At 37.7% G+C, this 27049-nt stretch overlaps 5 protein-coding genes across 9 annotated transcripts; all 5 read right to left on the bottom strand.

Annotated features, from left to right (window-relative positions):
* Positions 1 to 71: 71 nt before the first annotated feature.
* On the bottom strand, positions 72 to 6701 carry LOC111776711 (transcription factor E2FB-like). The gene is made up of 14 exons (XM_023656033.1): positions 6192 to 6701; positions 3490 to 3679; positions 3236 to 3295; positions 3064 to 3149; positions 2902 to 2990; positions 2746 to 2800; positions 2335 to 2387; positions 2200 to 2250; positions 2063 to 2111; positions 1894 to 1959; positions 1734 to 1810; positions 1316 to 1541; positions 755 to 821; positions 72 to 653 (listed from the first exon to the last, which is right to left on the bottom strand). Exons 1-14 carry the CDS (start codon positions 6375 to 6377, stop codon positions 517 to 519), a joined length of 1392 nt encoding a protein of 463 aa, XP_023511801.1. The 5' UTR covers positions 6378 to 6701; the 3' UTR covers positions 72 to 516.
* A 692-nt stretch (positions 6702 to 7393) lies between these two features.
* On the bottom strand, positions 7394 to 9682 carry LOC111776780. Of its 5 annotated transcripts, none has more exons than XM_023656140.1 (2): positions 9300 to 9485; positions 7394 to 7868 (listed from the first exon to the last, which is right to left on the bottom strand). In XM_023656140.1, the coding sequence occupies exon 2, from the start codon at positions 7848 to 7850 to the stop codon at positions 7614 to 7616; it is 237 nt and encodes a 78-aa protein (XP_023511908.1). In that variant the 5' UTR covers positions 7851 to 7868; positions 9300 to 9485; the 3' UTR covers positions 7394 to 7613. The 5 variants fall into 5 exon arrangements, 2 of the variants coding, with proteins under 2 accessions (XP_023511908.1, XP_023511909.1); XM_023656141.1 differs by lacking the exon at positions 9300 to 9485 and adding an exon at positions 8099 to 8565; XR_002812293.1 differs by lacking the exon at positions 9300 to 9485 and adding an exon at positions 9493 to 9673 and having other exon boundaries at positions 7402 to 7882.
* A 180-nt stretch (positions 9683 to 9862) lies between these two features.
* LOC111777598 (NDR1/HIN1-like protein 1) lies at positions 9863 to 10668 on the bottom strand. The gene has a single exon (XM_023657265.1). The coding sequence runs from the start codon at positions 10657 to 10659 to the stop codon at positions 10024 to 10026; it is 636 nt and encodes a 211-aa protein (XP_023513033.1). The 5' UTR covers positions 10660 to 10668; the 3' UTR covers positions 9863 to 10023.
* A 3763-nt stretch (positions 10669 to 14431) lies between these two features.
* On the bottom strand, positions 14432 to 15642 carry LOC111777006 (uncharacterized protein At1g08160-like). Its single transcript, XM_023656443.1, has one exon. The coding sequence runs from the start codon at positions 15528 to 15530 to the stop codon at positions 14787 to 14789; it is 744 nt and encodes a 247-aa protein (XP_023512211.1). The 5' UTR covers positions 15531 to 15642; the 3' UTR covers positions 14432 to 14786.
* Positions 15643 to 15917: 275 nt separating this feature from the next.
* Positions 15918 to 21339, bottom strand: LOC111777005 (serine/threonine-protein kinase Nek5-like). Its single transcript, XM_023656441.1, has 14 exons — positions 20728 to 21339; positions 20560 to 20626; positions 20401 to 20466; positions 20274 to 20320; positions 20130 to 20175; positions 19936 to 20016; positions 19804 to 19846; positions 19657 to 19706; positions 19279 to 19360; positions 19154 to 19203; positions 18871 to 18944; positions 18406 to 18457; positions 17662 to 18312; positions 15918 to 17588 (listed from the first exon to the last, which is right to left on the bottom strand). Exons 1-14 carry the CDS (start codon positions 20823 to 20825, stop codon positions 16107 to 16109), a joined length of 2889 nt encoding a protein of 962 aa, XP_023512209.1. The 5' UTR covers positions 20826 to 21339; the 3' UTR covers positions 15918 to 16106.
* Positions 21340 to 27049: the final 5710 nt, after the last annotated feature.

Below are 27049 nucleotides of genomic sequence, written 5' to 3' on the forward strand. Positions count from 1 at the left end.
AAAGTTTGGCACTAATGATGTAATTTAACCGATTTAAAATCAGCCATTTCTCGAACTTCAGAAATTAAATGAACCATTTAAATGTATGTATATCTAGACCCCAGGAACTAAGAATATAATTCAACTGGGGGGTGGAGGGTGGGGTTACAGCTTTGCACGTGAGACGCAAATTGATCTGAACTAAACTTGGCTTAAAATGAATGTACTACACATGCTATTCTTATCTGAAAACAAAGAATTGTACAATGCAGAAATGACTATTTTATTTACTACATATTTTTTGGCACTAAACTGTACACCAGAGCCCTTCCCATCAGCAGTTTCCTCTAGCATTTTGGGTAGAGATGCTTCTCCAGGAATTATCATGGAGGGAGGCTGGTCCAAATCTGAGATAATCGGTTCCAATCCTCCCGGTTCTAAGTAAGGATCACAGGGATCATACATCCATCATACAAGTTCTTGCACGACCGTAGCATTTATCATCATGATTTATCTAAACAGATACCCTTTACAGTTTCAGCTGCTAGAAGGATTAGCAGAAGAAGGCATATCAGGCGCATTACTGGGAAGTGGATTCTGGGTTTCGGGGGTGCTGTCATTGGCAATACTGTAATCTTCATGAAATGTACCCAAATCGTTCCACTCAACGCCAGCTACATGAAGAGTCAAGGTGTGTATGCAGTATCACTTTGATATTACAAAGGGGAAAACTCAAACTATTATGAAGGCGGATAGATTTAAATTGTGAGGATACGTTCAGTTCTCCACATGTCAGTGATACTAACATCAGCATCAGACAAGAGCCAGTAATCAGCATCACTCTGAATAAGAAACAAAGATATCAGATGCTTGCAAACATTTATTCTGTCCTAATACATCCTTAATTTACATAAACTATATAATGAACTCAAAACATTTTCCCCTCGGATGAATAATGGGTGACTTGACAAATACAGCTCTCTGACCATCGAAGGTTTCATAACTAAACTACCCTTCCCCATCTGAAATGCTTCATTTCATTATTTTGTCCTCCGACAATTTTATGGAAAAACTAACTTGTTGCAAGTGTTATTAATTCCTTTTTTTTATACAGATTGCATCTTCTAGAATCTAGGCTCAATCCAACGGATAGAACAATGTTCATGCTCTCATGCATGAGGCCCTCCAAAACGAAACCAACCATTTCTTAGAAACTGACGTGATGCTTCTGCCTTTATTTTCTCCGTATCCCAATCAACCAATTATTGTTTTTAAGTAAGGTGTATTAGTCCCCCTGATCCTTCCCCAATCCTTAATTTTGAAAAATTAGACTTACATCTACAACGGAGGGAACAATTTTCATAATTCCACCCACGAAGTCCTGTGAAGCATTTAGATCGGAGCACATTCTGTGTACATCTTGTTCCCGCGTTTCAATTTCCTTTCCCCTGGTATCCTCTGTTCCTATCGTCGTTGCAGGTGCTTCATTAAAGCCTGAACTTGACGGCAAGCTTGGCGGCACTTCCACGCCATTTATCTCCTCAAACTTTTCTTCAAACTGACTACAAAATGGAAATTCATATCACAGTTTTAGGAGTAGTAGGAAAAGGAGGATATTGATAGTAGGAAAAGGGGATATTGTGAACACTGGGCAGTTCCAATTCCCAGCCTATTCATTAATATGGCCATAGATAGTGGTTGTGTTTCAGTACAAAGCCAAACATTCCTGAACAACCAAAAAAATAAGACGTTACCTAACAAGGTAAACATCAATGGGTCCCATGGTGCTTCTGAGGACTATCCTGTACCTCCTTTGGGGGTAGTCAACAGCCTGACATATGATAGGAGAAGTGATTGGAACATATAATATGTGAATAGGTACCCTTTTACATCAAGCCTTTACAATTAAATTACCTCATCAGGATCTGGAACTTCTAAAGTGGTTCCATGGGGAGCTTTAATGGCTATGAGAGTTTCATTCTAGTAGATGCAAAATATAGACACAATAATTAGAAATGGAACGACATTTCTATATTTGTAAATCAAAATTTATTGCAATCAACTCCATATATGATAAACTAACCTGGAAACAGGGCAAACCCTTGATGTCTTCCTCGGTTACAAAAAGCCACCTAACAATTAAATAAAGAATAAGCTTTAAATTCTACGTTTAAAAGAAAAAACAACATTGTAGAGGTGAATCTAGGTGAAAACTATTGCCTTTGGTTGTTCTCATCTTCACTGAGGTCCCTTAATCTTTCCTGCATCTCTCTGCAATTATTAAAAGCCTTGGAATAACAATAGGGGAACACAAATTTTCATTCAAAGACTGAATAAAGGATTCAGTTAAACAACCTTATTTGTTCGTCTAATCCACGCTCCTCCATGGAAAGGTTCTCTACTTCTGCCTGCACATGTAACTATGGTTAAGGCTAAATCTGGTAGCTTGAAATTAAAATGTGCAAGTATTTGCGAACAAAGATTTCACCAAAGAGAAACTTACCAACGTCAAGAATAATATTGAGATAGAATGTGAACTAAAGGGCATAAACGAACATAATAGAATATTTTTCGATAGAGTACCTATTCACATATAATATCTTGCAGATTTCAGGCTAGCATTCCACCCAACAAACACAATTTTGTTGGTTTCAATGGAGTACAAGTTTGTTCACATTGAGATCAAATAGTAACAGCAATCTTAAACAGCAACAATCGTAAGTAAACTAAAATGGACATAGTCAAAATGCCCTGTTTTTTGCATACCTGTAGACCAGCATAATTGTCATCGACATCCCCTGACCTTGAGACGTCAAGCCCCCTAATCAATCAATTACCCAAGTAATAAGTAGCATAACAAGAAAGGAATACTAACAAATAATAAACCGTGAAACTCCAAAGAATGTATGTAATAGTACATACTTCCACTGAATTCTGTTCTTAAGCTTCTTTTCTATGAGACCAATTCCTTCGAGGACATTTGTTATATCATATATTCGTCTTTTTTGTACCTATAAAAGCATAAAAATGTCAACTAATTGAACTTCACAATAGAAGCCGATAATCTTCTAGAAGCATAGTAACCTCCAACGTGTCAGCTGCTTTATTCAGATCAAGAATACCATCTTCCGCTTGTTTGATCAGGTTAATAAACTTCTTTGTTAAGAGACCTAGATGAAAGTCACTAAAATTAGGAACATGAGCTGGTAGGAAATATAAGACAGCTACAACAAAGTCATCAGAAGTAACAAGCTACCAAGAGAACTATCATAACGGCATGGACCAGCTGGAGTAAGATTGTTGGCAGAAGGTGAACCTGAAACTCAGAACATTTTTTCATTAATGTATTATAACTTTGTGAAAGAAAGAGTGGAAGAAATTGATTTTTTTTTTCTCTAATTTACCAATGATGCAATTTCTTTAGCAAAAGAAGTTCTTTGAGAAGGTATTTTACATATGGCAATTTTAACTTAAAACCAAGGGTACCAACATGTATGATATACAACTTACCAACGTTTGACATGGGAGTCTGTGGCCCCGATCTACTGCATTTAGTAAGCCTTGATTTGTTTCCCTTTCCTCCTTTCACAGATACAGGTGTTTGATGGGGACTGTTAGCGACCTCAGAAAATCTAGGACCAGCTGCTCTATCGGTTGAGTCAGCTTCATAATCTGCTACCTCACTCTTCCGCTTCAATTGCTGGTAAAGAGGATCCAAGATTTCAAATAAGCATGGCAAAATATGCAATATACAGTATTGTACGTAAACTGAGAAGGAAAGTTAATGCAAGAAAATGATTAATATCAGAGAGCTTTAATAATAAAGAAAATAGAGACAAAAAATAAACAATAGTACAACATCTACCATTCCGACCATAAGTCTAGAAAACTTTGTCCTGAAATATAAATCAGATAGAACTAATTCTCAGTTGCTCCATTAACACTTGTCCGATGCAAATTGTTATACTATTAACCCTAAAGTAATTCCTATCCTAAGCAAGTCATCTAGAAAGAAGATTAATATCTGTTGCATCCATGGAACCCAAAGCATGTGAGGTCTTATCAAGCAGCGGCACAACTTTGTTTAGTTGCAAGCTTCAAGAACCAATGGTTCCTTTGCTTGTAGGTTGCAGCACATCCTCCCAACCAAAGCAAAAGAAAGCCTTTCAAACATCCAAAGATTTTGATAAGAGCAATTTTAAACTGATGTAAAGCAAGGGAACAAAAAATTTACTGAAGGTTTTAGTTCGAGTAGTCTAAAAGGAAGCTTTCAACAATGAAATCCAAAGACCCACCAAGCACTATTTAAACCTTGAGAATGGCTCCTCTCAAACCCTCAAATGGCTAAGAAAGCATGGGAAGAAAAGATCTTAGACTTGTCTCTGACTGGATGATCAACAAACAATAAAATCTTTAACAATGTATGGGAGGATCATTTGTCGCTGAGCTCAAGAATTATTATTTTGGTTATGCTGAGTGTACCGATTTTTTAAATTTAAAACATATAGATGAGAAGGATCAGGGTTGAGGCATGCAAAAGTCCTCCAATGGCCATTTTCACTTGACCAACCTTTCCACATAAGAAATTTGTATAAATACCCCAAAATATCATAATATCAAAACTACCGCAATTTACAACAATAATGAACACTGAAAGATGCTATCCCATAATTATCATTAAACCTGTTAATACTGATCTAGTTTTCTATTTTTTAAGTAAATGACAAACGTTTATAAAAATTGGATTGCCATCAGTACATAAAGGGTATATTTGAGAACAATGTTTTAAAAGATGGAACCATTCAAAGAAAAAAACAATAAACCTCAAACGAAAAAAAACCTAGTTCAGTAAAAATAAACAAATAAAATAAAAGCAAATAAGACATCGCCCGTCCTTCCTCTATTATAATGTAGTATGAAATATCCTACCATATAAATGATGCAAATCACTGGCATTCCACAAGTGTCTAGAATCTTGATTATGAAATCAAGATAACAAGTATGGAAAATATTTTTGATAGACTACACCATCAGGAGTACAAGAGTCTAGGTTATTCAAACGATGCATAATACCAGTTCAATTAAGTTTTCAGAATAATCATTATAAAACTTATGATAGTAGCCTAGGAATACAAAAATTAATGACCAAGGATGATCAGTAGATGCAGCCCTTAAAAGAATTGGATGGCACCTACAACCGAGGAAAATGGAATGTATTTCTTGCTGGCCCTTTTTACCACTGAACCACAATTATTTAGATGATATCCGAGGTTGAATATATAACTCACAATAGTACTGCACGACTTGATCAAGTCATCTAATACTGTTATGATGTCATCCCTTGAGATAGTTACTTCCAGTATTGTTTGTTCATATCCAGCATCGGTGATGTACTATAATCATAATTGAGAACTTGGTATTGAAGAAACACATCCTTTACTAGATTTAGCATATTTTCTTTAAAAAATAATTATGAAATAAATCTCACAAGTATCATCTATTTGCATCAAGGTTCTAACACTGTGGCAACAAACTTGTCGCTTGCCTATATAGGAAGAGGTGGGGGGTATCGTCCATCTTGACAGCCTCTAGTATTGGTTGACAACAGTAAATCCTTCAAGCTCATAGAGACAAACGGTGCATCATCTACCAATCTAGATACAGGAAGAAAGCAATCTATTACCCTTGCATTTAAACTAATCAACGTACCCAATGACCAAAAGGACCAAATACAATGCAGTGAAAAGTAGTTCGCTCAGTGAAAATTAAGAAGTTCTGAGAGAGAACGAGTTATAGTAATCAACAAATGCACTGGTCGAGAATGCAGGGAGACTGAGATACTCAATACACTTTTCTAGATACAGCAGGAAGATACGAATTAAAGGTGATAACAGCGTAATTCATCTAATTCAGTCACACAAAACACCCTGGAAAAATTAAGTAACCGAAATTGAGCTAAAATTCAAGGTGTTCTCGGTGCAGTATTCGAAGGGCACAGTCTCAATCTCATTATGACCAAATCACTGAAACTAACTATTTTCACTAATCTCAGCTAATTCAATTCATGAGATCCGCTTAAAACCTACTAACCAAATAATTTTCTATTTTACACTAGAATCACAAACACAAGGGTCCAAAAATACTACTCAGTGAGGAGAACGATAAGTAATCAACGAAATATGCGTGTAAAAAAACAGCAGAAGCAAACTCACCGGAGATCTGACTACGATGGCGTCAGCTTCTTGATCGGCGAGTCGAGGGTCCGGGGCGAAGCGGTGATAGTCCCCAGGAGATGCAAATGGCGGTTTCATAGAAGAGAAGGGGAGCTGGCGCTTAAGAGAGTGCATGATCTGCTCAGGAAGGTGTCCAGAGGAGTTAGGAGCTCGAGAACCCGACATGGAACAGCCTCAAAGAGAAGGGCGAGCAGAGATCGAGTAACCTCTTGGTGTGCTGCGGATTTGGGTACGAAGGTCAGAGAAAGAGAGCAAAAATGGAGGGAGTTTGGGGTTTTAGGTGCAATTGGGGAAATTGATAGAAATAGAAGAGGAACAGAATTGGAAGAAGAAGAAGAAGAAGAAGAAGAAGATCTGCGTGTTTGGATTCTGAGAAAATGGAGAAAAGCGGGAGAGATTCAGAGAGAAAATGAGAGCAGAAAACGAGGGAAGGTTGAAAGGGAGGGAACTTGGTTCGGATATAGATGTGGAGGGAAGGAAGCGCTTATTAAAAAAAAAAAACAAATAAATTTATATATATATATATATATATATATATAATATTTCAATATGTCCTTTTTATAAATGCAAAAGGAATTAAACCCAAAAACGCCAACTTACCCAAGATTAATTAAAGTCATCAAGGTTGTTTTCATCAATTATCTCTTAATTCCAATTAATTAACTAATTCTATATTAAAAATGGATTAATTAACCAAAACTGCACGGGGACTGGCATGTACGAATTATGCATAAAGCGAGGGGTATTGCATAAATATACCCAAATCTAAGTGGACTTCCTTCAAAGTAAAAAAAAAAAAAAAAAAAAAAAAAAACGTTCGAATCGGCGATGCGCGCCTTTTGTTGGCAAATTGAGTGGCGATTATTTGGCGCGTAAGCCGTCCCCATCACCTAATAAACTCGTTGCATTCCACTCTCATTTCACCGTCACTACACGCCAACGTTTGCTCAACAAACTTGGGCTCTGGATAATGGGCTTTAAACAGGCCCATATTTTAAATGGGCTTTTCCGCTTTACGTCTGATCCATGAAGGAATCCACGTTGTTATTCCCAAATATAGAATAACTTTTTGCTTCTTTTTGAATAATTAATTTATTCATTTCATTTTTACCTTTTAAAAATATTCTTTTAAAACTATTCCGAAATAAAATTTTACTAATAAAGAACGTGATTTTCAAGTGCAGTAAAATCTTGAAAGTTCATCCATGGAGATAAGTATGGCATTACAAACATCAGTCTGATGTGAAAGTTGGGCTACCACACAGTTTTTATTCCATAATTCCTCGTTATCAGACATTGCTAACCGGCAACTGTTTGATATAAACAGAATTACCTCAAATGGCAAATGGCAGAAGATACACAAAACTTGACATTGGTACACTTTCAAGTTGCAAGAGAAGGCTATTTGAGTAACCGTGCGAGATCAGGATCGTCTAAACTCACGTCCAACCATCCGTTCAAGCGCATGAACTCTATGTAGTGATCGGGAGGCTTCACGGCACGAGGGTTTCTTGGGGTGAAGCCATGAATCCTCTCGAGATCCCGTGCGAGCCACCTAATATATGCTTGGTCCAAAGGAGGTACTATCTTCAACATTTCATCCCTTCCTCCTGATTGCTTCGCGGGTTTGTTTCCCATGTAGGCTTACCAGAAAAGCTGAAAACCAAAAACTTATCTCAAGGCATAAACCAAAGACAGTTAGGAAATAACCAAGAAGCTAAGAGACTAATTAAATTCTCAAAACAAAGGTTTTTACATGTTCATATGATAAAGGCTCTTCATAATTTATTAAGCTGTGCACACTAATGACGGTTAGATCAAAAGAACTTCAAATTTGACGGTAAGCATCTGAACAAGCAATTAAGTGTGAAGTTCCAGATACATACCAATACGCTGGCACAGATGAACATTAACAACAAACATGAAAGGCTTGTACAGTTGTGTGTAAAGAAAAAGAAGGATTCAGGGCAACTCAGATCTAAAACACTTGATATTCGAAGTTGTCGGTGATTTTTGTAAGAGAAAAGTATTATACAGAAAAACCAACCGCATCAGAAAGATTTTACCTATCAAGCTAACATAACATACAAAGACAATCATAAACAAGGGAGTAAAGAAACGAAACGAACTCATGAACGGTGCAGAGTCGAGAACATCTCAATTCAAGAGATGGTCCGATCAAAAACAGCCAATTATCAAGAAAAGGACGATGCCTACACTACATTTCAACAATTGTCAAACAAACATGTAACTAGCCATTGAAGATCTCAAGAGGTGAGGTCTCACATCGGTCGGAGAGGGGAACAAAACATTCTTTATAAGGGTGTAAAAACCTCTTCCTAACAGACGCATTTTAAAATCGTGAGGCTGACAGCTATACGTAACGGGCCAAAGCGAACAATATCTGCTAGTGGTGGGCTTGATCTTTACAAATGGTATCAGAGCCAGATATCAAGCGGTGTAATAGCGAGGACGTTGGCCCCCATAGGAGGTGGATTGTGAGACCACATATTGGTTAGAGAGGGGAATGAAGCATTCCTTAGAAGGGTGTAGAAACCTCTTCCTAACATATGCGTTTTAAAACCGCGAGGCTAAGGGAGATACATAAGGGCTAAAGCAGACAATATTGCTAGCGATAAGCTTGGGCTGACTTCACAGATATGAACCACAAGAGAAGCAGATTCAGAGCATTGAGTAACCAAACACCCTCTGGCTAACCCTGATTTCAAATATGCAAATAGCTTAAATTCAGACAGCCTCGCATAGAAAACCCAACGAAATGACAACATCTCCCAAATCCAACCAGGAAGAATCGAATTCCCCAATGTTGCAACCAATCGAACTTCCTAAAGCCCTAATCCAATGCCATACAATCTCATCGCTACATATAAACTATGATTGGCACAAAATTATGAATCCATGCATATCAAATTCCTTTCAAATCTAATTAATCAAACCAAAAACTGGATTTCCAACTACAAGAAACAAAGCACGAGAAAACAGTTGAATTAGAGTAAAATTCTCCAAGAAAGCGCTAGATTCTGACTGGAAATAGAAAGAAAAGAGAAGGCATAAAGTAAATGATACTCGATACTTGAATATTTCTTGCAGATAACACAGACGGTGGTTAGTTGTAAATGGGCGTATGGATTCTTTTCTTCGCCATTTGAATATTCTCGACAGCAAGAAAAGAGAACAAAGAATCTGGAAACTGTGGTACACCTAAAAGAAAACAACGAAAAACCACCACGAGGAGGAAGGAAGAAGATTCAGTACTCACCTTAGCCGTAGCACGATTGGCGGTGTGCAAAGTGACGAGAATGGACGTCGCATGGTGCCAATTCTACGGTGCGCATTTTTATCTGTCGAATTGGAAGACAAGCGCAAGTGAAAAGACAATTTCGCCCTTCTTCTTTATATCATTTTATTCCTTTTTCTTTTTCTAAATTAAAAAAATAGTTGTATCTCACCTATACATTACACCATCGTAGCTTTGTTCTTTGGTGCACCCAAAAAATCTTATATCATTAGAGATAATTGTGTTTTTATTAATTCAAAGGAGGTTAGAGATATAAATTTGATATCATATAAGTACGATGTTGTTCACTTTGAGTATATATTTTCGTGACGGTCTTATATCAAGATAGATATTGGATGTCAGATGATGATTATATTAATATCGGAGAGCTTACTCTCTATTAACTTTCACAAAAGACATATTTTCTTGCAAACTTAATTTTAAAAGAAAAAAAAAATAGTAAACTAAGCATAGGGATAATAAGATAAAAATGGGTTGAATGAATTAAGGTGATCAGACTTCAACGTTGCAGCTTTGGACAATCTGGAACTTCATGGCAGAACCCACAGCGATGGCGTGGTCGGGGTTCCTAAATTTAATAAACGCGGGACAGTTAACGTTCAAATGGTACCTCCCGGAAATCCAGGTGCCAACCTTCCACTTCACCTGCCCGTCTATTTTCACATTGAACAACACCGCCCCAACGTTCTGGTCCTGCTGCAAGGACAAGGCCGCGTCAGGGGCCACGGGGACGGCATCGCCACTAAGGAAAGGGGACCAAACGACGACGTCTCTGTGGCCTTGGTATGTGGAAGGGAGGAGAGTTGGAAGAGTGAGCTGCTGGCCACGGTATGCGCCATAGACATCCATGGTGACGTAATAAATGCCGATGCGGTCGTTGGGGTTGTGGGAAGAGATGGTGACTTGCATGCTGAGGGACAAGAGATTTGGGGAGGATGAGGCGTTGAGGCCGAAAACGGTGACGTCTTGGAGGATGAAATTGGGCTTTGTGGGGCGGAGGACGGCCCATACGATGAAGATGACAATGCCAAGGATGATGATTAAGGTCAGGACAACGATGCCGAGGCGGCGGAGGAATTGGTGGTAGTCCTCGTCGTGGTGGGCGCTTTCCTTGTCCTTGGCGCTCATATTGGTGAAATGGGAATAATAATAATGTGGAAGTAAAGCTGGTAAAAGAGAGGTATTTATAAGAAGAGAAGGGGTGTGTGAAGTAAAGTGGGAGCACAAGAGACGAAGAAAAGGGTATATTCAATATGCAGTTGGGGTTTGGGATTGGTGGATATGGAAGTATATGCTTGTTCGTGGGTCCAAAATGCGTTGCCTTATCTCCCAACAAAAGTTGCCTATATTCTAAATTATTCCATCACTACATACTAAGATCAACTATTAGTGTAACAGCTCAAACACGTTTACTTTAATTCGTTACGTATCGTCGTCAGCTTCACGGTTTTAAAATGTCACACTAGGGAGAGGTTCAAACATTCCCTTTTCCAACCGACGTGAAATCCACCTCCCTAGAGCACCGTGCCAGAGACCCTTATAAGTAGTGATTAGTTCTCCTCCCAAATGAACGTGGGATCTCAATTTATTGATTTCAATTTAATCTTTTGATGATTATGAAACATATTTGATTTCAATTTAATCTTTTGATGATTATGAAACATATTTTCCAAAAATAGGGTGTTACTAGATATTTGTATAAAAATTTTATTGGAAGAATCGTAAATAAGAGTAACGTAAATAAGAGTAACGCGAAGACAACGAGCCGAATAAAGTAAAGTGGTACCAAAAAGATGACAACTCTTCACCGTCAAACAGATTCCAAATAAAGCAGAAAAAGGAGACGAAAACAATTTATGTACCAAAAAAAAAAAAAGTATGAAAAGAATCTTAACGATCATATTTGTATTTATGTTGTTAACTCACGAAAATTAGAGAAAAATACATAGTAACTTTGTAATTATTTAAACAAATTTCTTTTCTAATATTATTTTTTCCTTCTCTTCTCAACCTTTTATAAGGTTATAAAAATAAAAATTATATTTTTTCTATGTGGGTAGAGATTCAAACCTTTGACTTTCTGGTCGATTTAAAACATTTAGAATATTATTATAATATATAGGTTGTTTAAGAATCATTAGAAAAGATATCTAATTTATATAATTATTTTTTAGCAAAAAACATTCAATTTCTATCCCTAAACTTATCAAGTTTCAAGTTAAGCGTGGGCAAGCGTAGAGAAGTAAAGGCCTAACAAGAATGAGCAAGGATGCAATAAGAAGATGAGTAGTTTTCGTCCACCCTTTGTGAGGTGGTGCTTGTGTGTTGGGTGTGCTACCAAAAATTGGGCTTGAAGCTCTCGCCTCACCAACGAGCCGACAACCAAAAAGCTCCAATAAAGATGAATATTTCACATGGAATGTACATCTTTCCCTTTACACTTTCACCTTCAACAACTTTGTACTAAATAAATTAAACTGGATGGAATAGTTTTGTTAAAACTTAAAAAAATTTAATAAAAATTTAAATCTAATATCCTTTTTCTTTGAAATCCTGTGTTATATAATCTATTAAATGCACACGAGAACATGTTCTTAAATTTCTCTAGAGTAAAGATTGCAACACTTTTTACAAAGTAAAGTCACGTGAGAAAAGAATGTAAATGAATGTGCATTTATCAGCCTGGAAAACATCAAATAATCCAAAACCTCACATGGTTTTGAATTGAACTGTGAAATAAATATAGGCATAAATCTTGTATGGTACAGAAAGTTGTCCATTTCCTGCTGAGAGAAGCATCCAGACATAGCATAACACTCATTCCAAGGCTTTCCTACTGTTATTGGCCACTAATAATATCACCCAAATAGCTTCCTATTATTAGCATTTGGAAGTTAACAACATCACATCACCATCGTTAAATCCTCTAACACGAATCATAGAAACTACTGATATGAAGATCTATAAACCTGATCCAAAACTAGGCAGCAATGTAATGGATTATCATTTCATTCAATAAAGTCATGTCCCTGTCCCTGTCCCTGTCTCTATATTGCTTGGCACCAGTGGTAAACACCACCATCCCTATGTTCTAACTCAAACTCGTGGGCTGTTACTGTTAGAACAATCAATCTCACATCTGTAGCCAAACAAAGAAGGCATATAAACACTAAGCTATGGATGAAATTGTATGTCAATTCAAGGAAGCAAGTTAATACGGGCATCCGGATTTGAGCTTCTTATTGCTACCAACTAATGGCACCAATATTAACCATTAAACCACACCACAAAGAATAGAATAGAATCGAGGAGACATGGGTGGGTCAGATTTCTGGATAGAATTGTCCACCTGGGGAAGTTTTGTTCAGAGAGCTAATAAACCCCCGTGTTCTCTCTTCTGTCCATGGCATAGAGACAGCATCACTAAACCTTGAATCTGGAGAACTCAACCATATTCTACTTGTTTAGAAGTTTGAAACTAACCAGGCATGATTTGAGGGCAACACATTCAAACCGAGGTGGGTGGCAAGAAATTTATGGGAAGAAATTACTACTAACTCTGAGTTTTGGCTTTTAGAACTGAAACCCAGGCCTATAAGCATACCCGACAAACCAACCAACGACCAACTTCATTGTAACAGCCATACCCTACCGCTAGCACTAGCAGATATTGTCTTATTTGGATTTTCCCTTTCGAGCTTCCCCTCAAGGTTTTTAAAATGTGTTTTTATAGGGAGAGGTTTCCACACCTTTATAAGGAATGTTTCATTCCCCTCTCCAACCGATGGGGATCTCACAATCCCCCCCCTAGGGGGCTAGCGTCCTTGCTGGCACACCACCAAGAGCATGTCTTGCTCTGATACCATTTGTAACAACCCAAGCTCACCGCTAGCAAATATTATCCACTTTGGCCCGTTATGAATCGCCATCAGCCTCACAATTTTAATGCGTCTAGGGAGAGATTTCCACACCCTTATATAAGAAATATTTTGTTATGTGATCTCACATTCGTTTATTGAGCTTATCCACCCTCCCTCTTATCTACCACTTCTAGGCTGGCACCTACCAAGGCCTAACATTGGAGAACATTATTCAAACGAGAAAAAGAATGAACATAAGAGAATTACTTTATCAGTAAGAAGCGTTCTCCAGCTACTCTATAAAGATCTTCATCAGTAATTTTGGATTTAAGCAGCAACAAATAAGAGGTACTCACTGAGTCAATGAAGGATTGTGCAAATGTATTACTAGAGAATGATACTAACTTAAAAGGATGAACCAAAGAATATTTCAAACTCCTAAAGTGAAACGGAGCATTAAATCTTAGTAGAGAATTGCTCCAATCACTGTAAGTACCTCCGCACTAGTAAGATTTAACCCGCCACCAAAAGAAGCAACAAAATCAAGTCTTATGTAAGCACTCAAAACAGATCTAAAACCATTAGCACAAGTGAAAATCTTCAAAAAAGAATGTCTTACATCACTCTTTCTCTAAATTGGTGTCAAAGCCACCTATTTATGCAATGCACATACCCTTAGAATTTCAGGACAATGATTCTCAATATATTCGGATCATATTTCACATTTCCAAGGGAAGGGAGGTAAAATATCTATTGGACATGACCTTAACGTACGACCCTTTCAAGAATGCAAAAGCTCTACTATGGAAAAACCTCATCATGGCTTTCTTTTGGAATGCGTGGAAAGAAAGAAATCAAGGAATATTAGCAGAAAAGATACCGGTCATTTACCAAGCTATATCTTGGTGTAAATTGTCGAATATTTTTACTTTCTATAGTTATACCTCCCTTCTTACAAATTGGAAGGGTCTTAACAAGCATGCACCTAATCACTTCAGAAATAATTAACTTGGGCGTTAACAATCATGGTATGCACTGAATTGCAATAAGCTAAATCGAATATCGTCTAGTGAAGAGACTAAAAATGTTGTTCATATCCTGTCTGCAGACACTAACAGATATTCTCCATTTTTTTACAGTTCCCTCAGTTCAGGATCCAAGATTGATACATCTCAATAAAAGAAGAAACCATTTTCCTTATTCCAAAAGGAGGAGATAAGATATCGACATCAGAATCAGATAGCAAAAATTGTATTATAAGCTATACACAACCTCCACTTAGAGACTACTGCTACTCACTCAGCCTAAAATCCATGTACATTTACGCCTACATGAATTCCTCATATGGGTTAAGTGGTATTAAATCAAGCACCGACTATAACAGCAGAAAATCACTCATATACCCACTCTGCAGGCCCTTGGTTCACCCATCAACTTACCGGAAGTGCTGCTGTTCGACGACGACAGGCCAACCGACAGGTCCTCGCACAGAACCCTAAGCAATCGTCTCCTGGTCCTCCACCAACCCGCTCGGAACCCTACACGAGCCGAGACCACCACATTGAATTGGACGGTCCCTCGTCGGCGGTCGTCGTTAATTTCATTCACAGACGAAGTTTCGATGTAGGCATTAAGAGCGGAGAGAGTGGCATTAACAGCCGTTTGAGTCCTCTTATCCTGGGTGAATGGAGGGACTCGAGTCTGGGAAAGGAACTCATTCTTATAAAAGACGGTGGGTTCGACGATGTCGTAAGAGATGGTCATCTTCTTGTTGGGATTAAAGACGGAAAACCCGACAAACCATAAGGCGGAGAGGGACTGAGAGGCGGCGGAAAAATTGGTAACCTGAAATGAGTCGACGCGAAACTCAGGAAGTTGGGGACGGAGAACGAGCCAGATTATGAAAAGAATGATGGCGGTGATGATGAAGACGACGATGATTCCGGCAATAATAGCACGAAGAAATGAGAGGCGAGCATTCTGATGGGTAGAATCGTAGGGGTTGGCGTAGTGGGTGGGATAGGAATAAGGAGGAGCAGCGTAGGGATAGGCTTGGCCGTGAGGCTGAGAATTGGAGGGCGGCGGCCGGCCGTTGGGGTAAGCAGGATAGCCAGTGACGGGTCTAGAGGGATCGGCCATGGCGGATCCGATCTTTGTTTAGCAGAGAGAGTAAGAGAACTAAGAATTAAGAGGTTGAAGAAGATGATGATATAAGTATAGGGTTCCAACGATGTTTCCAGGAATTTTCTGCGCCAAATCTTACCAATTAAGAGAAGAATTTCCTGAATTTATATATAGATATTTATTTTTTCTAGGACAGTGAAAATAAAGTAGTGGCAGTTAAGCCAGTGTGAAATTAAAAAATAATAATAATAAATAAATAAATAAATCTAAATCTAAATATTTAAATAAAACAATAATTTGAGATTGATTTGTAAACTGGGGCGAATTATTTGAATTTTGGAAAGTTTTTTTTTCTTCAATTATGCCCTTACTTTCAGAAACATTTTTTTTGGCTGCCATGACTTGAAAAGAATTTAACGTTTATTAATATGTATTGTCACTATGTACACCATGAGATGCAATAAAGAAGCTACAGAATAAGGCAAGAAACTAAAAAATTGATACCGGTCTACAATACAGGCAGCACTCCCATGTGCACCAGCTTTACACCCAAATAATTAAGTTTCAAATCACAAAAGCCATACTGCACATTCACGATGAACTCCTGCCATTCTCTTCGATCATCATTCCTTTCAGACTCTTCGCCAGCCAGATCGCTGTCTCTCTTGGCGACACCTTGTCTTTCCCAAATGGTTTCAGGACAACTGCTAGTTCCTCCAATCTGTTGTATTGCAGCAACTCTGCTGATAATTCTAGCAGCCCTTCAAGCGCCTCAGCCCTCTGCCTAAAGGATTTGACATCCAGGATTTCTTTTGCAGGCACTTCCTCTTCAACCACAGGAGCGACCGGCTTTGTTTGCTCAGATGAATCGGAGTTTGTTGTTGGCACTGTCGGAGGGTTTCCTCCGCTCGATTCTTTGATGCCCGAGTGATCGCAAGTATTCGACTTCAAACACATGGCATCGGAGCAACTGCTGGATTTGAGAGTTAAAGGTGTAGTGGTTCCATTCTTCAACTCTAGTTCATCCTTTACCACCGTAACCAACTTGCCCACATCAACATTCTGAACCCCCACCTCCAAGTTTTCTGTTACTGACTGCTCGCTTCCAACTCGAAAACTACTATGCCGTATAACGTGTATGACATCGTCAAAAGCTGCAGGAAGATGGTTACTGGCCAGCTTTTCGGCTGAGGGATTGTGCAATGTGGTTACTTTATCTGGCAGCAAACACTTGTGGGTTGATGAACTTGGAGTAGCTACCAAAGGTGTTGCAGTAGGTTCTGCAACGGATGATAGAAGTTCCCTTACTGTGAATTTGTCGTCCCCATGTGAAGAGATCGTTTTCGGCTCTGTTACCATATTAGGCCTATTGCTTGGAATGTTTATGGGGATATCGTCTTTAAAGACGAATCTTCCTTCAGATTTCAGTGGAAGATCAAGTTCCACACTCGGACTCTCTTTCTCAACTCCAGCTTCAAGGGAGCATTCTGTTGGTTTGTCATGAACTCCAAGGTTTCCTTTGTCCGTTAATAGGTTGTGTTCGGACATCTCGTACTGCAAAGAAGGTGAGCAGCTAGGTGGATGTGTTTCTTCAATTTCATCATGTTCAATACTTTGATGGTCAAAAACTGGGTCTACTACTCCATCAGCAAATGGTGTCGCTGCATCATCACAAATTTCAAATCCTTGAATCGACACCGAAGATGAAACGGAATTACTACTATCTGTTTGCATTCCTTTAGAACAATGTTCTGAAGAAGCGTGTTGCGTCTCTTTTGTTAACTCCATAGACACAACATGATCCTGGTGGCTACTGTGCACTTCAATAGAAGTCCTCCCCTCTGGAGATGTTTCCTTTTGATGGATCCTTTCCATGGAACTTACTGCATCTGGAACAGCTTGCCCAACTTGTCTCATCCTTGCCGGAAATGAAGGCCGTCTAAGCAAAGTAGGAGGGGTTCTTTGCCTCGACTTTGAAGAAAGTCCATCTTCTACTGGTTTCAACGGGCGACAGAGCGGAGGAGAATTATCGTGTCGTGGTTTAGTCTTTGGTGTGGGAACAACCACAGGTACCTATAACAAATATGAATAACTCATAAACCATAGAAAATAAACTCAGATAAATGAAGCTTGATTGTTGTTCTACCTGATGCTTTGGAGTAGCTACAACCTGGACTCTTCTTGAGGATTCAATATTTGCCTTTGTAGGCACAGTTATGTGTGTATCTGGATTAGATTTGAAACCAGGCTCTGCCACTGGAGGTTTGATGAATTTAGGTGGCACTTCAGCATGTGCTTTTTGGTTTGATGCAACTCCAGACTTTACACGGTTACCTCGAACTGGTGAGAAATTTTCCCTCGCTTTTCCTTCCTTTAAAGCTAACATTATATTTCGAATAGTCTTTGGCCGTCTTGATTCAGTATTAGATTGATGGTCTTCTTGGTTGGTTTTGGAATGCATCGGATCATTCACTTTGAGAGAGCACATATTATGAGTTTGCTCATCTTCACCAGGAAGGAGGGTCTCAGATCCATCATGATCATCAACAGACGCCATATCACTAACAGTGACTTTATCATCACAGTTTGATGCTGTGGCCGGAGTATTTTTATCACTCGAAAACAAACTATCTCTATCACTGTTTGAACTGTTACTATTTTGACTCTCTGCCATACTTCTCCGAGAATCACGTGCCGCCCTAGGCTTATCTGAAGGAAAATCTACAGAAGGACTAATGGAAGGACGATATTGTTCTACATATGGTTGCAAATACGGGTGCTTTAAAAGCTCAGAAGCCTGAACAATTGAGGAATGAAAATAGATAACATCAAATCCTGCTTGTAGAAAATTCTTAAAGTTGGTAAATTGTTAATATGGAGAAAGGCTAACATTTGGTCTATGCTCTGGATTTTTTCGTAGCATGCCCTTAATGAGTGTTTTCCTGCATGTAGAATAGAGTAAAGGTTTCAGCTTAGACTGCTCAAGAAATCAAGAAATCAAGAATAAGTCATCTTATTTTACGAAGTTAGCTTTTCAAGAATATTATCTTTCAATAAAAAATAACAAATGAACCTTTCGAAACCTAAAACAGCAAACCATATTCACTTGTTAATATAATTTGTTCACAATTCTGAAAATGAGAAACCAAGAAGGGAAATGATTAATGGAACAGGTTCCTCAAAAACTGAAGAAAGAAAACAAAAAGTACCCGGCCTACTTCCTCATCATATCAGTAAGATATTTCGATTTGCATTGTTTTCAAAATCAGATTTTCAGTTTGGTGAACTCGAAAAAATGATCTTCGATGGTCAAACTTTCGATCGATAATTGATTAAACTGTAATTTTAGACTTACAAGGACGGTGAATAGCAGGAGGGCAAGGGACCCATGGATGAACGATTGATTTTGCTAATGAGTCCTGCCATATCCTGAAAACGAGTATCCAATGTCGAATTAATTACTTATTAAGAAGAAGATTGATGTCGTTTAAGCATCAAGAGCACAAAATGAGACTTAAACGAAAAGAAAGAAAACAAGTCTAGATAATATTAAAAGAAAGCAACATTTGGATGATGCAGAAAAGGCAGGCAATCCAAATTTTCAAAACTAGCATTTGTGGAAATGCACATATTCTTACAAAAGCTTTAAAGGCGGGGCGATGCGCAGCCATCTCATACATACAACAACCTGGTGAAAAAAGAACCAACTTAGAGACCGAAAATTGAAGCCAAAAGTATTTGATTGTCGTTACAGAATGCTTACCAAGAGACCAAATGTCAGATTTGAAGCCATAAGGAATATCAGCTAGAAGTTCAGGACACATGTAATTTGGAGTTCCAACCACCTAACCACAAATAGCTTAGCCATTATCCGTTCCGTGAAGGTATTAAAAGCTGAATTATACTTTCTTTAAGCATAAAAAAAAAAAATAGCTTAGCCATCTCCCTATTATTTCAACTCGTATCTAACAAATCGAAACCTTGATCTTCAACAAATATATAAGCATAAAATTTATAAACAGATCTCCAAACAGAAATGCAGCATCAGCCAATTGCTAACTTAAGAAATAATACAACAAAATCCTCCCATTTCAGAAACTATGAATCAAAATACAAAGCAACTCAAGTATATGGGACGTACCGAAGAAGCCAAGTCGTCTGCTTTCAATGTCTTGGCAAGTCCAAAGTCCCCTACATTAAGGTCATGCAATAGTAAACAAAGTCACAAGAACAGTTCAAAATTTCATCCTAAATACCAATTAGGACTGAAGAAAGTTGTACTACCCACCAAGACGGACATCCTTATCCTTAGTGAGAAAGATGTTGGAACACTGCCAAGAAAGGTTTAAATGAATCTTAAAGGTTAGAATTCGTACATGTATAATACGATTACAACATTTTCGAACAGTCAAACACATACTTTAAGGTCGCGATGTAGAACAAAGTTTGAATGCAGGTACTCAACCGCCAATAGAAGCTGTGTAAACCACTTGCAGAGTTTCTGTTCAACAGTAAAACACATATTTACTTTTTCATCATATTATCAAGAAATCAAAATGTGAAAAAGAAAGAACAAAAAAGAAGAGAGAATAAGAACAGACGAAATGAAAGCACCTCTTCAGGAAAGTGCATTCCATTTGACTTTTTCATCAGCTCTGCCCTGTTATAGAAGATAAATTATCAAATGAAATGATTTAGACTACAGTTTCTACTTCTTAATCATTGATCGGGCAAATCTTTAGAGAAAAATTGACTCACATATCTCCACCTTCACAGTATCCAGTGACAATACAAACATAGCAGCCCTGCATTTCAAGATCAAAAACTATCAACAAGAAAGCTTAGCACGGTGGAGTGAAGAAGGATTGAAGAAACGAATACTGACCTTCTCAACCCAAGCTTCTTTGAATTCAACTATATAAGGGTGTTGAACTCGGGCTATCAGCGCCATCTGCCATACACAGGGAATGGAAAGATGAACAGCAACTCTTTAACTTGTTCAAATTGGGGAAACGAAATGAGATTAGAAAAATGTTAATCAGACCTCTTGATGAGCAGATCTTCGACATCGCTCGGTCTGCCGAGCAAGCCTGATTTTCTTCAATACGTATCTGAAGATCCGAAAGGAACGAATCAGTCGGTGCGAAATCAAAACATCAATGGAAGAAAAAAGTGAAGAAGAAGAAGAAGAAGAAGAAGAAGAGAAGCGCACTTCTTCTTTTCGGATTTGTGATTGACGAGAATGGCGGCTCCAAAAGCCCCGCGGCCGATCTGCTCCATGATCTCGTACTGATCCATACGAGATTCCATCCTCTTCGATCTCCTCGATTTCGGCTAATTAATTACCACTTCCAACTAAATCCCAACACGAAATCAATCGAAACCCAAAATCCGTCAACAGAGTGGAAAACGTTCATTCGCCTACTCCCACTCCATCAACGAAATCCGAAACTGCTTCAAAAGGATGGAAGTGGAAAGTTCAGATCTCCAATGGCTCCACTGGAGGCTAAACCATTTAGTGAATGAAGACAACGGTGAAAGTTATGGCAAATGAAAAGGCAATCTCCAAAAAAGAGAAAAAATCATTCGGCGATTAAACATTCTGGGATCTTCCTTTCCCCGCCAAATGCAATTTCTGTATAATCAGTCCTCTTTTCCCCCGATCCACCTCCCATCACCGCCAAAAGTCGTAAATTTTTCATAGCCCCAAAAAAAGAAAAAATTTCAAGAAAAATACAGAATCCCTTCTTGTACTTTCGCTTCCGCTTGATATTTCAAGCAAGCCACGCCTATTTTCCTTCAATTTCTTTTTTAAAAAAAATTATTTTATGTTGTAGCTCAGTCCCCACATGACATGAACGCTCCCTTCTCTCAGTAAATTAACTAAACAACTCCCAAANAAAAAAAAAAAAAAAAAAAAAAAAAAAAAAAAAAAAAAAAAAAAAAAACATGCCTAGTAAGAAATTCCGGTGTCGGGACGGTTAACTGGATAATGCATCTTCCTTCGCCGACACTACTTTATTAATTTTCTATCATCGGCAGTTATACCAAATATTAATGAGTGACAATGTTGAAGAACCTAATGTAATTTCACATAATTAAATTAATAATCTTGGAACATAAATTGTTCAGATGGTAATTAAGAACAAGGAGTTCGGATTGATTAATGAAAGAAATTGTGGTTTAGGGGTTAGTAGGGTGGAATAATAATTAATAGGCGGAGATGATATTATAATGGCAGTAATAAATTATTTTTAATATTATTGAAGTAATAATATTAAAATAAGGGAGGGCAGGTTGGGGCGTTGGGGAAGCACGTGGCTACCAATGCATTGCCAACTTGCGGGGTGGACTGTTCCATATTTATGGTTAAAATAAATTATTAGACTACCAATTGGGACCTCAATAATCGAATCTAAATCATTATATTTTTAAATAAATTAGTTTATTTTTTTTATTATTAAAAAAAAAAAAAGTTAAAATATCCGTATATCTTATTACAATGTGTAGAAGCCGCAATGATACAACAAAAATCCACATGCGCTTTGCCGATAATTGTGCGCTGTCTAGTACATGCCCATGCTGGCGCCATGGCCCTGCCTCTCTAACATCCTCACATGCTCTTCTCCCCGTCTAGGCTCCACCCTTCTAATTTGAATGGCGCACCACCCGCCCCCCGCCCCCCCGCCCGCCTTTCAAGTACTCATCACTGTCCATGTCATGGTCAGCATGTTAGAATGGGGCGGAACTGAAGTTGCAGACTTGCTGTGCAGATTTGGCCCGATACCCTAACACGTGGAGGCCCACAATTGGTGCCCTGCCACCTGGATGCGCACATGGCTTATCGTTATTATTATTATTATTAATCCCCCTATCTAAGTTTTCTGCTCCCCCTCCCCGAAATTGTATAACTCATTGCACAGCTGGTCTAAATTTGCTTCCTTTAATTATTAATATATTATTACCTCCGGGTCTCGACGACTATCATTAGAATTACGTAGGTTGATTGAGTTTAAGCGGTTACGAATCGTATCAGACAAATAAAGTGAAATTTTTAATTAAATTTATAGCTTTATTTGTATAGTTTAGTTGGATAATGAGCAGTGGAGTACAATACAAAAGAGGTGCAATAATAGTTGAATACGACAAATTATAAGCGCCAATATGGTAGGGTAAATAAATGGCTTTGAAAGTGGGCCCATTCCACTTCATTTCCAACCAAGTCCAACATTTAGAGCCCAATTACCCGGTAGAACTAGTTGGGCCTCTCCTACCTAAGTAAGCAACCATTTGGGCTTTATTGGGCCTAAACTCATGGGCTTTACTCACCCTGATTTCGAAAAGAAATGGATGGCGGAAGCTTGAATAAATCTACACGTTTTATTTGAGAAGGCAAACATCAAACATATGTTTGAGGCGGAAGACAATAATTAAAATTAAATTAAAAATTAACATTTTACATAAAATGGTCGGAGTGTTATGCCAAATGCTTTGTCGACACTTTTAGGAGCACATTAAGCTCTTCCTCAATTATTAAAAAAAACATGTTACAAGAGACCTAAAGTTGTTTAAATAATTAAATTAAGTTTTTTTTTTTTTTTCTGGCAGTGTCCATTTTTTTCGCTATCATAATTCAATTTCCAAATCTGATCCCCTAATTAATCGATACAATACAGGAGGTTCATGCATATGCTTTCTTTGTTTCAAATCATTTACCTACGTCAACCTATTTAGACTTATTCTTCTGTAATGAGTTCCACTCATTCATACTTTAAGAATCATTATCATCTTTGGATAATATAAGTTACCCAAATCACATAAAATGAATTTAAATCCCTAATGTTTTAATTGTTCTTCTCGATTTTGATCCCAAATTTCTCTCCTTTTTTGTATTGTACCCAACTTGCTATATGTGTGTGTGGGGCTTTGAACATGAATTCACAAAATTTATGATATATATGCACGAAATGAAACATATTTAATTCAATTCCATTTTGATGGGGGACGGCTACAGTTATTTTTTGGAACATGATTTAAATCGATTTCATTTTCAAAGACTTTTTCAAATATCTTGAGTTTCTTAGACAAATATCGTTGGACAAAATTTAACGGGGGTACTTTTTGGGTTTAGGGTAATTTTAGTGTGGGAAGGAAAGCAAAAAACTTTATTAAAGTGAATTTGTATGCTTATGAGGAAGTCTAAAAGGCTGTAATTAAGGGGTTAAACTATCGTTTTCAGATAGCGACACGACTAATTAAAATTAAGGGTTTTGAGTGTAAGGATTAGGAACCTGATCTTGCCACGTGGACTAATAGTCTCTTGACGTGATGTTGGTGGGCCACTACACTTTCGGAAAAGTCTTGAAATTTATCTACAACCACACAAGTTTTATCGTATTTACAAACCACCCCCCGGCCCAAAAGCAATTATTAAATTTCCCACTCCACATTGGCATTTTCCTTTTTTTTTTGTTTTTGACTCCATCCAGACTCCGGTGGGCCCCGCGGGTTCGTGCCCGGAGACCCGTTCGATTGGGGTGTGGGGGATCGGGCCCCGCACCTCCTGTGATAACCTCCTCAAACACGCCGAATCTTGGAGTGGGAACCACACCATGCGCGACCCGCGCGACCCTCGACGCGCGTAGGAGCCGACGGACAACCCTTGGGTGGGACCCACGCAAGGAGGGTTAAAAATATATATATATATATATATATATAAAAATCGAGATCCCACTGACACGTGTATAGTGCTTTCGTACATTGTGGGTCCCGCGATTCTCCAGCAAAACTCCAACGCGAATTCACAAAAGTCGTACGGATCCCCTTGCGTGAAAGAGCGTCACGTGAGCGTGTCTTGGGCCTACTTTTGTAGCAGCCCAATTAGGTCGCTTCATGTTTTTTTTTTTCTTTAAATTAATTATATATTATAAATTAGCAGAATTCGCGAATGACGTGGCCGATTATTAACTACTCGTGGATAATAAATCTACTTTAAATTTAAAAATTAATATCTACAGTCACGTTTGGAAACCCTAAGATTAGGTGAATCATAATAATTAGAGTCAATAATTTATATTTTTGAGGATAATTATGCAATTTAATTTTCTTAATATTATCCAAATATTAACTATAATCTTTTATATTAAAACTTTTCAAATGATGCATCAATTTCTCCATTGACGTTTAGTGATAAATAAATAAGAAATAAATGTACGAAATTCACGCTTTTGAAAAGTTGTCGTTTTCTTTCAAATTTCAAAATGTTTTTATTTGGTCTTCCCTCCTTTAATCAAAAGTGAAGGAAATGGAGATGCACCCAACAAATATCTATCATTCTTATCCTCAACTTTCATAAAAAATAAAAATAAAAAAAAAATAAAAAAAAGAAGTAACATTACTTCTTTAACCCGACTCAATATCTATTATTTTTAAATTTATATAATTAAAAAAATTTAAAAATTTTAAAAAATAGAAGATGGGAAATTCAATTCCAATAATTGAAAACATAAAATGGTAAGTGGGAATTAATGATGCATAAATATGAGTTGCGCTTTAATTTATGTGATCAATAATTGAATGGTTTATTTACTCATAGTCAACAAATATTGGAGCCTTGAAGTACAAGGTATTTCTATAATTTCACACGAATTAAATATTAAATGTGAGGGTGCAAAGTAAGTTTCAAAAAATTATTAATTTATTTTAATATGTGTATCAAGATTTAATACCCATAGTTGAGGTGGTTAGAAGTGGACAGAACAACCTAAGTTCTCATACAAACAAAAATACATTAACTTAGCCACGTCAATACAATTCTCAATTGACAAACAAATGTGTACTTTGTACGAGAGTTCTAAAGAAGAAGTCGATCTCGATTAAGGGGATGTTAACTTAGTCATGCCAATAGAATCATCAAGTATATTCTTTGTGTCGAAGTGGAATCTCGATTAACTAGACTCTGACGGGGCGAGAGAGGGCTAGGAAAGGGAGGGGAGTGGAGTTTAGAGGGGAGGGCATATAATAAGCACTATGGAAAGGGAAAGGGAAAGGGAAAGGGAAAAAGTGGAAGTGGAGGGTGGGTTTAATAGAATGGGGGAAAGAAGAAAGTAAGAGTATTTAAGTAGAAATTGGGCACCACTTTTTTGATTTTGATGCCAACTTTAAAGGATGAAAGTATTTAGCCTTCCCCCTCAACTCCATCACCACCATCCACCTACTTATTCTACTTACTCTAATGTCATATACCATATGGTTTAATATGGTTTTATGAGTTGACCTAATAACCAAAACTTTATCATATACGCTACATTTATTAACAACGACATTTTGTGAAAGCCTACGATGCTCGATGGCTCAACAAAACATAGCCTATGACAACTTTTGATATAGCCGGCGTTCATTGTTTGATATTATAACCCTTTGGGGGAAAATTATAAGATATGGTGTAAGAAAAGTGTAATGGGTATTGGGTTAGCTAACTCAATTGAAGGAGTGAGTGATCTAAGTCCATTGTGGACCATTTTATGCATCATTGTCTCCTCCACTATCTACCAGGAAAAAACAACCTATCTACTACTTAAATGGATAAAAAGAGGTAACCAAAACGTGGTCCTTGTATTTATATATACCCTACTTCTTCATCTACATTTTCCTTTTTGCATTTTCATTATTACTCTTTTTCCTCCCAATTGTCTTCCTATTGTTAACCTACTGATATTCTTTTGTATAAGTTCGAGACCGCCACTAGCAAATATTGTATGTTTTGGCCCGTTACGTATCGCTAACAGCCTCACAAATTTCAAACACGTCTGCTAGGAAGAGATTTCCACACTTTTTATAAGGAATGTTTCATTCCTCACTCCAACCGATGTGGGATCTCACAATCTACTCCTTGGGGGCCAGCGTCCTTGTTGACATACCGTTCGGTGTCTCGGTGTCTGTCTCTGATACCATTTGCAACAGTCCAAACCCACCGCTAGCAAATATTGTTTTCCTTGGACTTTCTTTTCTGGGTTCTTCTCGATGTTTTAAAATGCGTATGTTAGGAAGAGGTTTTCACGCTTTTATAAGGAATACTTCGTTCTACTCTCCAACCGACGCGGGATCTCACAAACTTCAAAATTTATAATTAAATCAATAAAATACTTTATCATTACTAAAATGAAAATAATTTGAAGTATCAAATAAGTTTAAATAGATAAAGGAATAATTTGTTGATTGAAAAAATGGCCTACTTTTTGGAGAAAGCCATGGTTGTGACATTTGACAATATGATATGTAAATATAAACTTGAAGAAGAGATAATCGTAGCATCTTTGAAGCAATTGGTCAGTCATTTACAAAACCAAACCCTATACGGTAATATTATCAACATGCTGTGTTTGTAGTTTCGGAACAGCCGTCAGATCTTCCGACCATAATCACTGCCGTGAGTGACCAACTAGGAGATTAAAATATTATTAATTAAATCAGCTCACCGACAAGATAATTAAGTCCTTTTTAATTATTATTTTAATCTAATCCAATAGTATTAT

The sequence above is a fragment of the Cucurbita pepo genome, chromosome LG16 (genome assembly GCF_002806865.2).
Source record: "Cucurbita pepo subsp. pepo cultivar mu-cu-16 chromosome LG16, ASM280686v2, whole genome shotgun sequence".
Taxonomy (NCBI): domain Eukaryota; kingdom Viridiplantae; phylum Streptophyta; class Magnoliopsida; order Cucurbitales; family Cucurbitaceae; genus Cucurbita; species Cucurbita pepo.

What these genes read in the sequence shown, in the direction of transcription:
- LOC111776711 (XM_023656033.1), bottom strand. Translation starts at nt 6,377, where the DNA reads ATGTCGGGTTCTCGAGCTCCTAACTCCTCTGGACACCTTCCTGAGCAG. An exon ending in GACTCCCATGTCAAACGTTG is followed by an intron (nt 3,296 to 3,489) that starts GTAAGTTGTATA and finishes TCTGAGTTTCAG; the next exon opens with GTTCACCTTCTGCCAACAAT. An exon ending in GAAGATGAGAACAACCAAAG is followed by an intron (nt 2,112 to 2,199) that starts GCAATAGTTTTC and finishes TTTAATTGTTAG; the next exon opens with GTGGCTTTTTGTAACCGAGG.
- LOC111776780 (XM_023656140.1), bottom strand. Translation starts at nt 7,850, where the DNA reads ATGGGAAACAAACCCGCGAAGCAATCAGGAGGAAGGGATGAAATGTTG.
- LOC111777598 (XM_023657265.1), bottom strand. Translation starts at nt 10,659, where the DNA reads ATGAGCGCCAAGGACAAGGAAAGCGCCCACCACGACGAGGACTACCAC.
- LOC111777006 (XM_023656443.1), bottom strand. Translation starts at nt 15,530, where the DNA reads ATGGCCGATCCCTCTAGACCCGTCACTGGCTATCCTGCTTACCCCAAC.
- LOC111777005 (XM_023656441.1), bottom strand. Translation starts at nt 20,825, where the DNA reads ATGGAATCTCGTATGGATCAGTACGAGATCATGGAGCAGATCGGCCGC. An exon ending in CACAAATCCGAAAAGAAGAA is followed by an intron (nt 20,627 to 20,727) that starts GTGCGCTTCTCT and finishes TCGGATCTTCAG; the next exon opens with ATACGTATTGAAGAAAATCA. An exon ending in GAAGATCTGCTCATCAAGAG is followed by an intron (nt 20,467 to 20,559) that starts GTCTGATTAACA and finishes TGTGTATGGCAG; the next exon opens with ATGGCGCTGATAGCCCGAGT.